This window comes from Eucyclogobius newberryi, unplaced genomic scaffold, assembly GCF_026437365.1.
Source record: "Eucyclogobius newberryi isolate DKJ021-1_F unplaced genomic scaffold, fEucNew1.0.hap1 SCAF_3, whole genome shotgun sequence".
In the NCBI taxonomy this organism is placed as follows: Eukaryota; Metazoa; Chordata; class Actinopteri; order Gobiiformes; family Gobiidae; genus Eucyclogobius; species Eucyclogobius newberryi.
In genome coordinates this window covers 15,973,983-15,988,341 of record NW_027315945.1, presented here as the reverse complement: position 1 = coordinate 15,988,341, position 14,359 = coordinate 15,973,983, and the positions used below count along the sequence as shown (strand labels likewise).

The window sequence follows — 14,359 nt, the reverse complement described above, 5'->3', positions numbered from 1 at the left end:
GCCAAAACTTTTTCAGTGGGTGACAGTGAATGAGTAAAAAGCAGTTTCTTTGCCAGTAAACCTGCATGAAACGTAAGACAAATGGATTTTGGCGATTGAAAGGACAGATAAGTAAATTGGGTTTCATTCCAGTGTTCGCTTTCTTTTTACACATCTCAAAAAGCATGGCGGATTTAAGTCAACTAGAACAAAGTTAATCTGACATCTTGAAGTGTCCTTGTGATGACCCTATAACAATCAATTATAAGGACATTGTTCAGTCAACTTTATTAAAGTACTCTACGTCGCCTGATATGAGCATATATAAACTCAATAAACAAGACCATTTTGCTTTGTTTATATTTAATGCAACATAGGAAGTAATATTCAGGAATAGGCAATGTATATATGTATATAGATCGATCGCAATAAAGATATCTTAAGATAAGAGTGATGAACCTTCCAAGAAAGTCCTGTAACGTCAGATGATCTTACATACAGTAATATAGTGCATGTACAAGTTTATATCACAATAAACATCGCTTTGTATCTTAGCATTGTGGCAACTCATCATCACTCCCACAAGTACAGCAGAGCATAGGAAAAAAACAAAATTGACATTTGTGAAAAAAAGAGAAATAATACTGAAAAGACAATGGGAAAAAGAAAACCAAATTTGTTCTTAAGCGATCTTTAACCTTTACAAGGATCTGTTAGCTTAAAATGTGGAATTGACAAGGGTAAATAGGCAAGTGTATAAGTACGTAGAACAAAAAAGTTATTTCTTCAAAATTGTTCACTGCTCTGCAGGTTTTTCCAGCAGAGACTTGATATGTTCGTGCAGAGGTTCGCACACAGCTTGGTAGCCCTTGGGAGTCAGGTGAAGGTAATCGTACATGTCTTGGTGGGAGATGCTGCCGTTGGAGAGCACAAAGCCGGGGTCAACATTAAAAAAAGAGGCGTATGGAAGAGAAGATAAGGCCTCCTGCACCAGCTTGTTCACACTGGCATTTTTGTCACGCAGAGAGTTTGGCATTTTACCTCTAGGGAGAATACCCTAAAAACACAAAAAAAAGACAGATTTGAAAAGGAAAGTTTCTTTAAATGTTTTGTACCAACAAAACAAAAGTTGGAAATGCCTCCTGACAGGGTTGCCACAGCGGCACTGAAGGATGCATTAATTTACTTCATCTGGGAAAATCTTTACCCTTGCAGGATAGGAGAAGTATCTTTGGGTGAAATCTATTTTGTGAGTGTTATGCATCAATTCTCTTTTTGGCATATTGATAAAGTAAACACTATAATATGTTCTGCATTGTTAAAATACAAGTGCTACTGGAGATAAGGATTTAGACAAGGATGTGGGTGTATAAACAAAAGTATAACATACAAGTACAAGCGTATGAGCTTGTGGGAGCTTGTTCTTGATGACTTGGATTATGGCCATAATGCCGCCACAGATTTGTTCAGCAGTGTGACCATGGTTGTTGGTCCCTACCCACAGGACGATAACCTAGGAGAAAAATGCACAAATAAAACAATGACTGTTGGGTAAAAACACTCTTTTCAGTATAAATAACTAGTTTCCACAAACACAAAGAATCAGTTGTGCAAATAAATGCAGACCTTGGGGCTGATGTTATCAAGTTCACCATTGGACAGTCTCCACAGCACATGTTGTGTTGCATCACCACCAATGCCAAAATTAAGAGAATGTAGAGGAGAAAACAGCTGTCGCCAGATCTGTGTAAAAATATATATTTTTTTACACGCACGCGCACGCGCACACGCACACGCACACGCACACACGCACACACACACAGTGCATTTACCCCAAACTGATGCATCAACTGAACTAATGAGTCTCCAATAAAAACAACTTCTGGCTCCTTTCCTTTGCCATCCGACACAAAACGTTCATGCTGCAATGAAGAAATGCAGTTAGGGAAAAGTTAGGGAAGTACAATGAACAAGTCGTTTTCTGCAGTTTACACACCATGGACATCCAGCGTCCATCTCCCTGAATGTCTCCACAAGGGGTGGGTGTGGCGGCGGGGTTTGCTTCTTCTGCACTCATGACTTGGTGTTTCTAGATTTGGTAAAAGCTGTGGCTTTGGTATTCTTGGTCGTGCACCCGAAGTACTCACTAAAACATTGCATCAATAACGTACACGATGCTTGGAGTGAGGGTTAGCTTCGGCAGCTAACGCTAGCTCTCTTTATTGATGCCAGTAATACACAACAGAGGCTGTAAACACCACACTAACTGTGTGCAATATTGTTTAAGGATGAAAAGAAAACGCAGAGCTGTAATAAATCACGTTTAGTGCCGGTTGAAAGTATATTAATGGACTTAGCATACCCAAAATGAAATGATCGACATCACCCAGATTCAGGAAGTGCACGTTTGATCAATGTTGACTGTACCATAATTACCTGTCGAGGCGACTAATAACCAATACTCATTATGATTTGATCAAATGACATAAAATAATGTCTAGTCATTGGATTACATATCATGTTAATGACATTCACCGACAAAAAAACAGCGCAATGTGAGCGTAGATCTGTAGATACACAAATGCCCCCTGTCTGTCGGAATGGACTCGTCTGGTTCTGCTGCTCATGCGCACACCTGCGACGTGAGGTTGCCGAGCAACGAGACCTCTTCATGCCAGAAAATCCAACGCGAACTTGGTAAAACGTGGTAAAACTTTTGATATATTAAATGGACTCTTTCTTATTTGTGGTAGGTTATTCATCTTTAATGACTGATGTAGCAACTCTCTCTTCTCTCTGTTTAAAAAGTAACAAAATACCTGTTGGGAAAGTGCCAAATCCCGAAAGTAAACTTCGGCTAAAGCTAGCGTTAAGTGTTTTAGTGCGCAGTGTTTTAACGGTTTTCCCCGTACACATTTTAATTTGATTATTTGATAAACACTGTGAATCTGAAAGTCAATTCGGAGTATTAATAATGTTCTTTTAAAGTACGCTTTTATTATATTATTTTGATAATAACATTGAAACGATTAACGGCTAACTTATTTAACTAATATGATTATTCAATACACACAGTATCATATATAATATATACACCATGTATTTTTTAACAGAATTCTGTCCAAGATGAGCCATGTGAGTGGAAGAACCTCTTCAGCTAAAGACAAAGCCTCTAAAGCCTTTTACAGAAAAATAAAATCAGACTGTAAAGATGCAGTACTCACAGGCAAGGCGGGTGCAGTCTGCAAATATGCAAAGTGCAGTAAATCAGAGAGCCAGCACAGAATGAAGAAGCTGCGAAGCCGCAAAGAGAGGAATCAAATACGAAATGGAGGAAAAGAAGCCCCAAGAGCCAAATCTTGCCACTATTACTACAACCATCTAACCAGCAAAGATGTCTCGTATATCCACCAGTGTTGTCATAATACATTAGACGCACGTCCAAATATTGCGCCTGTTACACATGAGCCTGTTGTGATAACAGACAGCCGCCTCATAGGACATCATGGCCTCTTTAACCACGAAGTCAAGTCTATTGACATTGAACGTCTCCTGAGTGAGCAGAGGAAACTTGACAGAAGTGGAAAACTGCAAGAAAAAAGCTCTTCAATATTTGCCAATCCACCTGTAAATGAAGCTGAATACTTGTTAGATTCTACAAATGACGAGGCTGTAATATCTAACAAGAAAGCTCCAGAGAATAATTCCAAAAGGCAACAGAAGAAAACACCAGAGTCCAACAGTCAGGGGTCAGAGCTCACACCTGGGCAGAGGTCAAGGAAAACACAAATTTCTTCGGCGGAAATGAACAAAAGTGATAACTCCACCGATGTTGTAGTTACTGGGACTAAAGAGGCCCAACCTGCCATGTATGAAAACAACAGTGAATCACGCCAGACTCTGTGTAGCTTTAATAAAAACAACAAGAGTGTTTTACCAGGATCTTTGCCATCTATTAAAAAGCGTACTTCGAAAAACCCTGCTTCAGTCCCTAAGCCAAGCCAAGTTGGACACTCCACTCCTCCACTGCCTTCTAGTCCTCACATGGCAGGAACTTCAAGCAGCTTTAATGCACGACAAGAAAACCTGGTTGCTGATTCTGTAGCCATGTCTGTGAAGGCAATAGCAACCGGTCTGTGTAGCAGCATTTCTTTTTCACTGTTGAAAGAAAACAAAAAGCTGGTGGCAAAGAGCAGAAAGGCGCTAGTGAAAGAACTGCGGCAGAGGCACGGAGCTCAAATGAAGAGCAACATTTTGAAAGTCCAGCAACAGTTATACAACGATGACGGCCAAGAACAAGTGGCAGAGCAGAGTCATAGCCCAATATTTGCAGATAGAAAAGAATGGCCCTTTTCTACAGGTAGTGTGCACGTTGTTATTGTGGTTACTTGTTTGAATATGTACTGTAATAATGATATTGTTTTTCAGGTGAATTCCCGACAGCATCTAAAGCCAAAGGTTTTCCCACATCCTCATTTGAAAAAACAGGAAGATTAGTCTTTGACTGGAACTCAACTGACTGGTCCAACCCACTGGATCAGGTAAGATATTATACAGAGACCCTTATGTTATATGCAGAACTTATGTTCAAGTTGATAAATTGCTCTTTTGTGTTTCCTGTAAAGAACACAGAATGGTTGGGGACTCCGGCTGAGAATCCCGCTGTTCTGAGTGGCGCCTTCAGTCCTATCGGCTCTCCACTGTTCTCCGAGGATTTTGAGTTAAGAAATTCAGTGTTGAGAGAGGAGAGGGAGCATTTGTTCGCTCCGTCTTTTGCACCGTCCTGCTCAGGTGGGCCTAGAGTCTCTGGTCACGGCGATGACCTTTTCATCAGCACAGGAGGAAAAGAATTTGCCGTGCCTGGATCAACAAAAGATTATATGACTTTCTCCAACATAAGACAAAGAACGAGTCCGCTTAACTACAGCGTTGACCCTCTTCTGTATTGTCCTCAGATGCACAGCTCATTTGAAAAACACAAATACTCATATGGAAAGTCTTTCTCTGATGAAAGTGCTTATTTTCATCGTGAAAGGTCTTATGAGCCGTCCAGACATGTAAGCTTCCCCTCAGCTTTCAGACCTGTAGACTTGGCAAACTACCCTCCCTCTCACGTAGTCGAAAGGGAGGGTCAATCGACCAGTTCCTCTTTTCTGAGTCCTGAGCACTGGTCCTTTCCTCCCATGAGACTGTACTGAGCTACAAATTCAAAAGCACACCTGCAAAAAACTGCTTTGGCCAAGAAACTGTGCTTTTTTTTAATTTATCAAGCTTTCTTCACAACATTAGTTACAAAGTTTTAAATGATAAAACAAAAGACAAAAAAATATGGCTTAAGTACATATTTTAGGTGTTATGATATGGTTTTAGGGGTTTTTAGGCAAGAATTATACAAAGCAATAATAACTTTATGAAAACACATTGCATATTATCTGCTATTGGTTAATTTTATAAAGAGGCATTGTCAGCCCGAGATTATTTTCTGTATCTGTATTCCTGAAATCCATCACAATTTTATTTATTATTTACATTCTCATTCGTTTCAATAAATGTGTATAAAATCAAGGTTGCAAATAATGTGTTTCATCTGACATTTCAGACCGTTGTGCTTCCTTGTGGTAAAAACTGTCACCACTTTTGCACTGGTCAGTTTCACATTGGCCACTCTCCTTCATGGCTCGCCGCAGTTGCGTCCAGAACAGCTTTTGCGCCTGTGCCGGGTGTGTGCAGTCGGACCTGGGCCACTGCAGATAGGTCTTCTTGAGCATGACCTTCCTCATTTGGTGGTAAGAGGAAATCTGCTGCTGTGAAATGGTCTCCAGAAAAACCAGCAGCAGAACGTCGCGGTGCTCGTTGAAAAGGCGATAGCTGGCCAGTTGAATCTCCAACGAACACCACTCGCTCCGGAGAAAGTTCCTGCTCACCACACAGAGGGTTTTACGGCTGCTGTAAACGGCTGAAACGATGTTGTCCACAATGTTGCGTCCAACCTCAAAGTCTCTGTGGTGGAGGCAGAGTTTGAAAGACGACCCGTTGCCCTCCAGATTAGGCACCAACTCCTCCATAACCCACTGTTCATCAGAGGAATTGTACGAGATAAACGCGTCGTATGCGCAGTTTTCTTCCTTATCTCGCAGACGGCGCCACCGCTCGCCAAACCAGGCACGAAACACAAAGTAGCTGTACTTAAACGTCCAGTAGAGCTTCGTGTAAATAATGGGAACCAGTGTGAAAACAAAAACAGCAGCTGCGGTAGTGAAACAGAGAAACAGTCCAAAATCGACATAGCACACCTTCGTATCGAAATTGTAGAATCTATGTTTGGTGCTTTCCTGACAGGGATGGTCATGTATGTACACCACCTGGACATCAGGGTTGTTCACCGTCCAGTTTTGCAGCTGCAGGTTCTCACAGGTGCAGCTCAGGGGAACACTGCGTATGTCCATGTAATGCAGATGTGGAAGACCTTTTAAGATATCTACATCTATACTGTGCATCACATTGCGGTTAAGCTGCAAGGATTCTAGTTTTGTGAGGTCTCCAAACACGTCTTTTGAGAAATTCTGAAGGCCCATGTTTTCAACTACGAGTCGGGTCAAATTCTTTAGGTTCTTGAACACTCCTGGCTGAAGTTGAAGGACACCGACACAGCAATAGTTAAGTGTTAAATATTGTAGCTCGGTCAGCTCAGCAAAAGCATCTGAAGCCAGCTTAGAGATGTGATTGTTCGTGAGAGACAGATTTTTCAAAGAGTGGAGGCCCCGAAAGAAATGTGGTAAAAGAATGAGTCCATAGGGCCGCTGTGCGTCTAAATTCAGCTCATTCAACTGACTGAGATTCAAAAATGGCGAATTGATTGTTTCGGACATAAATCTGATTGTATTGCTCTTGAGGCTCAGCACTTTGAGTTTATCAGAAAATGCATAATAGAGAGAAGTGTCGATTTGTATGAGATTGTTGTCGTCTAAAATAAGTGTCAACAAACTTGTGAGCCCATGAAAGCCTTTTTTTTTAATCGGAGTGATTTTATTTCCCCCGAGGTCCAGTGTTTTCAGCTTTCCTAAACTGTGGAATGTCATGCAGAAAATGACTGAAATGCGGTTTGAATTTAAGTTGAGTATTTCCAGGTTAATTTGGTCTTGAAAAGTCTCATGGTACAAGTCCGTCATTATATTTTGGTCCAACCGTAGATGCTGAAGCTTTTTTAGACCCGTAAGAGCCCACCTGCCGAACCACGCAATTGAGTTGATGTTTAGAGAAAGATTGACCAAATTTGGTGTGTTATTGAAAGCATTATCACTGACTGTCAAAATGCGGTTGTAACGGTAGCTAAGGTCTGTGAGATTTTCAAATATAACTTTGTTTTCATTGCATGAGACAAGTTTACTCAGACGATTATGCTCAGCTTTAAAAACTTGAATGTCTTTGGTGCGATTGAGAAACAATAGGCAGTTAGTTTCATGCAGTCTGTTTCTGGATAAGTCGAGCCGCTCAATGTGTTCAGGGCAGTACTGCAGTGAGGTCGATGACATGTGGCCTATTAAATTATTATTCAGCCTCAAATTTGTAATATGTTTTGCCCTTTTACCTAGGATTTTACAAAACTCTTCAAGTAGACTGTCATTTTTCAGACCAGTGTTGGAAAAATCCACAGAATTAGCCCTGATGTCGCTATTATTTAAAAGATGAATTATGTTGACATTTGTGTCTTGCAAACGGAAATTGTTTAAATGAGACATATCCACTCCTTGAAAAGCCTCTGTTGAGATCGGATTGAATGACAAATCTAGATACTTCAAATTGCTGAGGGAGGAATTGTGGCATCCCAAAGAGGACAGTTCTGACAGTGATGAGGGCAACGAGGCATCAGAGTGTCTGAGGGAGGTCAAAGTGTTAATCCGATAAGGCACATCCCAGAGAAGAGCTTTGTTCACTTGCCACACCTGAGGGAGCTACGCCTGGATCAAAATGAACTGTCAACACTGGATGAATTTGCGTTTCAAAACCTGCATCAACTTCAGCTTCTGAATTTGAGCACAAATAACATATCGCATTTAGAGCGCCTTTTATTTCAAGACCTGGACAACCTCACATTTCTGTCACTTGCTGAGAACAAGATAAAAGTCCTCCCAAACCAAATATTTCTCACTGTTTTAAAATTACAATCGCTGCATTTGGAGGAGAATCATCTAAATAACTTTTCCCAAATTGCTTCTGCTGTTTCTCACCTACAGCATCTGAGAACCCTGAATGTTTCTTTTAAATGAGATGGCCAGGTTGATCGCAGACGGCGGCAGGTCACCCACAACTGCAGTTACATTTCCCTCCTTCCGTCGCCAGCAGGAGAATGTATTTCCATAGTATTTGATGCAGTTGTTAAAGCTGTAGCTGGTGACAAGGTGAACAGCGTGAAGCACAGCCGTAACTACCAGCAGCTGCCGAATTAGGCTGGTCATGTTACTTTTTAAAGCATTTCCACTATTGAATGACGCTGAAATATAAAGGAAAAAGTACTAGTTAGGTTTTATTGATGGGAAAATATACATTTGAACAGCGTTGATTATAATTTAATTGTTTTTAAAGTAAATTCAAGTATACAATGACTACAGTCTGCATATTCATAGGTCAAATGCCTTACCTTAGAAAGATATTTTGACAGTTTCCAGGTGCAGTAAAGCTTTGTTTCTCTTCTCACCAAGTTATGTTAGTTTTGTAATGTCTTACTTCCTCATTGTCCACTTTCATATCTCTTTTATCTTTCCCCGTTTCTCTAGTTGTGTTAGGTTATTTTACACATAGGCCATAGGCTGTAGCCTGTATCGTTCAAGTTTGCTACACCTGTCACAAGACTAAAAAAATACTTCAAATATAAAATTATCATTGTACCATTAGCTCATGACCAAAAGTTCTCCACTCGCATTATTAAGGTATATCACTGAAACATGTCTCACTGCATAGGAATTTTGTAACGCACGTGTTATTTGACCCAGATATATAACATCCAAATACAGTACATATAAATAGAGAAAGATATATAGATCAAAAATGTAACTTCGAAACAAAACTAACAACAAAAAACTACTTGCCAGGTTTTTATTTGAGAAGAAAACATGAAAAACAAATCTTAACATTTCTCAGTGTTACACTGTAATGGATATAGATAGCATCTCTTTAAGCTGCAGTATTTACATTTTCAAATAAATATTGTGTGCATTTATATGTAAAAGGGAGGGGAAGTAAATCTGCATACAGTGGATTTTCACAAACGTTCTGCTTCTTGAGTTTTTCTCGACATGTTCCGTCAGCTTTTAAACAGACATCAAATCTATTATGTTAGTGTCCCCTCATCTTCTGCTCGCGAGCCATCTGACATAATCCACACAGCGTGCAGCATGACATGACCACCCAGTCGTCACACACCGAGCCCTGTATGGAGGCACAGAAACATTTGTATAAGTTTACGTTCAGAAATAACCAAAATACAAATGCATAAACTTTGCCCTTATCATTGTTTGTTTGGGATCTGCTCCACAAATGGTTTAAAGACGGCACCAAGTTCTACCAAATAAGTACTTTTGTATATTTACGCCGACACAGAAGATACTGAACTCTGTGTCAGTTTTCGTTTAGTGATCACAGAGATATGAACATAGGCTGAACAGTAAATTCTGCTTGAGAATAGATGTTATGCACTCATACTGATAGACTCAAAAACAACATATTTAAGGAGAGAAAGGTTATCAGTTCATCAGTGTATTATCATTATTATTAAAGATAAATGTGTAGCTGCAGTTTTCCTGTTCATCTGGTTTTCTACTGCAGCTTACTTGATTTAAAAGTCAGATACAAACAAATTATTTAGCAGAGTTGTAGACCTTTATATTTATTATTAGACTGTAGCAGCTCTTTAAGTTGTGTTTTTAGCTCTTACAGGAGAAATCTACACATCATTGACAGTCCTTTTGGCCACTCACTGCTCTAATTCAGAACGCTGAGACATCACCTGCGTGACCTCTGACCTGCCCTCCAGCCCAACTTCAAACTGCCGGTATTCTAGGCTGTTGTGATTTCTGATTGAACTTACACTGATGTGATATCTGCTCCGAATGCTGGTCCTCAGAGCGATCATGGCCCCCGGGAGGAACGGGAGGCAGCAGCTGTCCCCGTTGTCCTGGGCCACTTTGCAGCCCAGGATGCACGGGATGAAGGTGGCACACAGACCTGCGGGACAAGACAAGACGCTGAACTACAAGAGCCATTCACAGACGTTCAGGTGAGAGTCCACAGAAGTGCCCGTACAGATGCCACAGTCTTCACAGCAGTCGCACACGTTGGAGTTCCAGTCCGAGGAGCCAGAAGTCACGGTGTACTGTGTCACGGTGACCTGGGGCTGCGAGTTGATCACATTCGGTTGGTATGCCATGACTGAAAAAAATGAAAAATGTGCCAATAAGTTAGAGTTACAGTACTTTCAAATACACAATAGGAATACAGTCAAAACCTACCTTTACAAGTGTACTCCTCGTGCGGCTAATTATCAGGTCCTGACCAAGCAGCCGAGCGTTTGCCCTTAGCTCTTATACCCAGCGTGACATCATCAGTCCAGTTTCTTTGCCGATGTGATGTGGTCAACAATGAAAAGCCGAAACCTCTCAAAGGACACACAAAAATAAGGTTTGATTTAGAGGCGTATATCCATTCTTTACATTGGGAGTGCCTGTGATAGTATATTCTTTATCAGCGCTGCTTGACTAACAAAGCAGCCATGTGGTCCATATTTGCCTTTAAGTGGCTTTGCTTTTGGAACAGGTGTGCTTTGTGTACTCACTGTGGGTCAATAAGTGTAGGAATATAAGTCTCAAAATGAGTCAAATGCAAACTATCCTTTTGAAATACAGTATAATGATCAATGCATGCAGTATTTGGCCTCAATATACCGCAAGGCATAATAGTGTGCAAGGCATGTAATTGAATGGATGTTGAGGCGGTCAGAGGTGGGTAGAGTATAGCCAAAATCTCATGTCCAGTAAGAGTAATGTTACTTCATACTAATACTCAAGTAAAAGGTAGTAGTAGAAGAAATTGCTCAAGTATTTGGGGGAAACTACTACTCTGCAAGTGTGTGTACAAGTATGTGACCGAAACCTACGTGGAAAAGTCCAATTTGTTGAAAAAGTGACTCAGGTAAATTTAATCGCTATCCACCCCTGCATCCTATTAAAATATTGCGTCTTAAGTCTTAAAATACTGCCTATAAACTACTGCAATACAACATTAAAATGCCAGTAGTTTCTAATTTTGAATTGCACAATGACTCCTAAGTTACTCATCAGGTTTGTCCAATGAAGAAGTCTTAAAGTACAGCGTTTGCTACTTTGCTGCTTTAATTATTGTAAAGTACATGTGAGTCTGTGAAGACACATGTGAAATATCCTCACCGTTACTTTCTGTATACTATGCATAACTTACAAACTTTTTTATATTTGCAACATCGTAAATAGTTTCACAATAGAAAGAACGGCCAAGGACAAACCCCTAAGCCATGCTTAATATTGCTCAATTACATTGTAAAGCTGGAAGTCCTATTATAATGTCTGATACAAATATGACTTATTTTATTCTAGTTTCATGTTATGTCTTAACCATATTACCTAAAGAGCACGTTCCAGACTCATATAATAATGACCAAATGTCAGTTGTTATTACTTGTCAGGAATGAAGTCACAGCATTCAGTTAAACCTACATCTAAAGTTCAAATGGTCGATGTCAAACTGTTTGTGTGATTTGGTTTCATGACTTTATCTGACATCATTTACAGACATTTCCTGTTAGTTTCTTCTTAAACCTATAGCTAAGTGTTTGTGCACTAAGCGTTCTATCCACTTCTTGCGTTAGGTTCCTGTGTGAAGTGGAGGCCAACGTGAGCTTTTAATATACATTTTTAAAATATATTTTTGGGAAAATAAAGAATTTATGAATAAAAGTAATTCTGATTGTAAAAAACAAAAATAATAATAATAATAATAATAATATTTTTTAAAAACATTTTTAAGTGAATTCAGAAAATAAATCCAAAATCTTTATTCTACTTGAATGCACCGTTTGTTGTCTACAATTTTTTTTTTTAAATTGTGAAGTAAGACATCAGAATTTGCAAAGACATTTGTAGTCGGCGTCGCTCTGTCTCAGACTGCATTGCTTTTTCTAAATGTATGTTTCACAGTTTTTCCTCTCACACTCATCAATTCCTACAACTTTGTTTGCTGTCTAAAGGACTCAGTTCCTGAATTTACAACTTCTTCTTTCTGGACCTCTTCACTGGACAAACGGGACAAATATAGTAAAAGAAAGAGGATCTTCGACTAGTTTGTTCAAGAACAGCACGCGATCTCTATCTCTTCATAGGTGTTTTACTTTGCACCTTATTTACAAAAACTATGGATCAGGTGACTCCAACTGTTGAGGACTATTGGGTGAGTGGCTTTTTACATTATACACATCATTTTATAAAGTCATAGATACATAGATAGTGCATGAATTGGTCAAGTTCAAAGAAATAATTTAATTTTGTATTATAAATGTAGTTATATATATAGTCCAGTCATGTAAGTAATAATGATAATAGCTCACTTATTGAGCTTAAATCATTGAGGTCAAAATAAAATCATGTATATACAAAACATTTATTAAGTCCGAGGAGCACAAGCTAGATCAAAAATAATTGTATATATTGCAGTAACCTGTTTTGGTTTGAATGTATTTAGCATATACACATACATAAGTAAGGGAATTATGAGTGTGTTTTATTTCTCTGCAGCCAGACTATGGCAACTTTACCGTGAGCACAGACCAAAGTGCTGCCCCCTGCAGCCAGGCTGATGCATATGGTTTTGCTCAGAGGTACTCCCCGGTCATGTACAGTCTGGTGTTTGTACTGGCACTGCTGGGGAACATCCTGGTACTCTGTGTCATCCACCGCTACAGAAGCTCTCAGAGTGGTGGGGCCTGTGCCTTCTCCCTCACCGACACGTTCCTGCTTCATCTGGCCATTTCTGACCTGCTGCTGGCCTTCACCCTGCCCCTGTTTGCTGTGCAGTGGGCTCATGAGTGGGTTTTTGGACTGGCTGTTTGTAAGATCTCCGGGGCCTTGTTCTCTCTCAATCGCTACAGTGGTATCCTGTTCCTTGCCTGTATTAGTTTCGACAGATACCTGGCTATTGTTCATGCAATAAGCTCTGGCTGGAAGCGCAACACATGCCATGCCCAAATTGTCTGTGCTTTTATTTGGATTCTTTGCTTGGGCCTAAGCGCAGTGGATATCATTTATAAGCAGGTTGTACCAGTAGAAATTGGAACATCCGAGACTCTCCTTTGTCAAGTATGGTTCCCTGTGAACCAGTCAACACAATGGCAAATTGGAATTCAGCTGGTCAGTGTGATCCTGGGCTTTGGGCTCCCTCTGTTAATAATGCTCTACTGCTACATCCGGATCTTCAGATCTCTGTGCAATGCCACGCGCAGACAAAAGCGCAAGTCTCTGCGTCTTATTGTGTCCCTGGTTTCTGTGTTTGTCATCTGCTGGGCTCCGTACAGCTGCTTCCAGCTGACTGACAGCCTCCTGAAGCTCAACCTGCTCTCTGCGAGCTGTGGCCTGGGACATGTGCTCGATATTGGGACTCTGATCACAGAAAGTGTGGGACTGTCACACTGTGCTCTGAACCCTCTGCTATACGGCTTTGTAGGTGTGAAGTTCAGAAGGGAACTGACTCGCATGTGCAAAGGTTTACTGATTGGCCGAGGCTGGTTGGGGATGGAGGTATGGAGACCAAGAAAACCACGAAGAACAACAGGGTCATGCAGCTCTGCAGATAGTGAGAATACCTCTTATTCTGTGATGGTGTGAAGATGAGGAAATGAGTCACCACATTAAATACAAGGGTGTGCAAACGGTAAAGAATCAGTGTAATCTTTTTAGGATTACATGTATGTGCAGCTGAAAGTTTTGTACTGTGATTTGTGATTTGTTATTTTTGAATGCTCAGCAGTCAAGTATGAAAGCTTGATATATACCAGAACATGAATGTGACTGTCCTTTCAAATCATCAAAAATGTCTGTATGTCAACTGTTGTGAAACTTCTCCATTTCCTTGCAGAAAGGCTTGTTCAGCAGTTACAAATTGCAGCTTTTATGCACATTGCAATATTGTATTTGTCTCAACTGCATGTATGATCAAAAGTTCTCACAGCCGCACTTCTATTAAGTGAAACATGTTTTCTTCTCGGTGTATTTTTTTTTTTAGAACAAATCACTGTACATTTAAACCATCTGTATTTTGTCTGAGTATGTAGAATTTTTAAATAAAATAAATCAATTATGTA

At 40.1% G+C, this 14,359-nt stretch overlaps 5 protein-coding genes across 5 annotated transcripts; 2 read left to right on the top strand and 3 right to left on the bottom strand.

Moving 5' to 3' along the window:
- Positions 1 to 483: 483 nt before the first annotated feature.
- pafah1b3 (platelet-activating factor acetylhydrolase, isoform Ib, gamma subunit) lies at positions 484 to 2,402 on the bottom strand. Its single transcript, XM_072460223.1, has 5 exons — positions 1,976 to 2,402; positions 1,812 to 1,901; positions 1,606 to 1,722; positions 1,370 to 1,492; positions 484 to 1,036 (listed from the first exon to the last, which is right to left on the bottom strand). The coding sequence occupies exons 1-5, from the start codon at positions 2,054 to 2,056 to the stop codon at positions 776 to 778; spliced, it is 672 nt and encodes a 223-aa protein (XP_072316324.1). The 5' UTR covers positions 2,057 to 2,402; the 3' UTR covers positions 484 to 775.
- A 693-nt stretch (positions 2,403 to 3,095) lies between these two features.
- Positions 3,096 to 5,231, top strand: prr19 (proline rich 19). Its single transcript, XM_072461432.1, has 3 exons — positions 3,096 to 4,339; positions 4,408 to 4,520; positions 4,605 to 5,231. Exons 1-3 carry the CDS (start codon positions 3,106 to 3,108, stop codon positions 5,175 to 5,177), a joined length of 1,920 nt encoding a protein of 639 aa, XP_072317533.1. The 5' UTR covers positions 3,096 to 3,105; the 3' UTR covers positions 5,178 to 5,231.
- Positions 5,232 to 5,435: 204 nt separating this feature from the next.
- Positions 5,436 to 8,444, bottom strand: tlr21 (toll-like receptor 21). Its single transcript, XM_072460873.1, has 3 exons — positions 8,212 to 8,444; positions 8,072 to 8,105; positions 5,436 to 7,931 (listed from the first exon to the last, which is right to left on the bottom strand). The coding sequence occupies exons 1-3, from the start codon at positions 8,433 to 8,435 to the stop codon at positions 5,541 to 5,543; spliced, it is 2,649 nt and encodes an 882-aa protein (XP_072316974.1). The 5' UTR covers positions 8,436 to 8,444; the 3' UTR covers positions 5,436 to 5,540.
- Positions 8,445 to 9,295: 851 nt separating this feature from the next.
- On the bottom strand, positions 9,296 to 10,610 carry cnfn (cornifelin). Its single transcript, XM_072460948.1, has 4 exons — positions 10,485 to 10,610; positions 10,279 to 10,404; positions 10,064 to 10,200; positions 9,296 to 9,405 (listed from the first exon to the last, which is right to left on the bottom strand). The coding sequence occupies exons 2-4, from the start codon at positions 10,400 to 10,402 to the stop codon at positions 9,313 to 9,315; spliced, it is 354 nt and encodes a 117-aa protein (XP_072317049.1). The 5' UTR covers positions 10,403 to 10,404; positions 10,485 to 10,610; the 3' UTR covers positions 9,296 to 9,312.
- Positions 10,611 to 12,191: 1,581 nt separating this feature from the next.
- cxcr3.2 (chemokine (C-X-C motif) receptor 3, tandem duplicate 2) lies at positions 12,192 to 14,049 on the top strand. Its single transcript, XM_072461177.1, has 2 exons — positions 12,192 to 12,453; positions 12,798 to 14,049. The coding sequence occupies exons 1-2, from the start codon at positions 12,418 to 12,420 to the stop codon at positions 13,881 to 13,883; spliced, it is 1,122 nt and encodes a 373-aa protein (XP_072317278.1). The 5' UTR covers positions 12,192 to 12,417; the 3' UTR covers positions 13,884 to 14,049.
- The last annotated feature ends 310 nt before the right edge of the window (positions 14,050 to 14,359 follow it).

What these genes read in the sequence shown, in the direction of transcription:
- pafah1b3 (XM_072460223.1), bottom strand. Translation starts at nt 2,056, where the DNA reads ATGAGTGCAGAAGAAGCAAACCCCGCCGCCACACCCACCCCTTGTGGA. An exon ending in TTGATAACATCAGCCCCAAG is followed by an intron (nt 1,493 to 1,605) that starts GTCTGCATTTAT and finishes TTTTTCTCCTAG; the next exon opens with GTTATCGTCCTGTGGGTAGG. An exon ending in AAGCTCATACGCTTGTACTT is followed by an intron (nt 1,037 to 1,369) that starts GTATGTTATACT and finishes TTGTGTTTTTAG; the next exon opens with GGTATTCTCCCTAGAGGTAA.
- prr19 (XM_072461432.1), top strand. Translation starts at nt 3,106, where the DNA reads ATGAGCCATGTGAGTGGAAGAACCTCTTCAGCTAAAGACAAAGCCTCT. An exon ending in AGAATGGCCCTTTTCTACAG is followed by an intron (nt 4,340 to 4,407) that starts GTAGTGTGCACG and finishes ATTGTTTTTCAG; the next exon opens with GTGAATTCCCGACAGCATCT. An exon ending in GGTCCAACCCACTGGATCAG is followed by an intron (nt 4,521 to 4,604) that starts GTAAGATATTAT and finishes TTTCCTGTAAAG; the next exon opens with AACACAGAATGGTTGGGGAC.
- tlr21 (XM_072460873.1), bottom strand. Translation starts at nt 8,435, where the DNA reads ATGACCAGCCTAATTCGGCAGCTGCTGGTAGTTACGGCTGTGCTTCAC. An exon ending in ATTCAGGGTTCTCAGATGCT is followed by an intron (nt 8,106 to 8,211) that starts GTAGGTGAGAAA and finishes TTGGTTTGGGAG; the next exon opens with GACTTTTATCTTGTTCTCAG. An exon ending in TCTCAGCAAGTGACAGAAAT is followed by an intron (nt 7,932 to 8,071) that starts GTGAGGTTGTCC and finishes ATCCAGGCGTAG; the next exon opens with CTCCCTCAGGTGTGGCAAGT.
- cnfn (XM_072460948.1), bottom strand. Translation starts at nt 10,402, where the DNA reads ATGGCATACCAACCGAATGTGATCAACTCGCAGCCCCAGGTCACCGTG. An exon ending in CTGTGAAGACTGTGGCATCT is followed by an intron (nt 10,201 to 10,278) that starts GTACGGGCACTT and finishes CTTGTCCCGCAG; the next exon opens with GTCTGTGTGCCACCTTCATC. An exon ending in GGAGCAGATATCACATCAGT is followed by an intron (nt 9,406 to 10,063) that starts GTAAGTTCAATC and finishes GCCTCCATACAG; the next exon opens with GGCTCGGTGTGTGACGACTG.
- cxcr3.2 (XM_072461177.1), top strand. Translation starts at nt 12,418, where the DNA reads ATGGATCAGGTGACTCCAACTGTTGAGGACTATTGG. An exon ending in CAACTGTTGAGGACTATTGG is followed by an intron (nt 12,454 to 12,797) that starts GTGAGTGGCTTT and finishes ATTTCTCTGCAG; the next exon opens with CCAGACTATGGCAACTTTAC.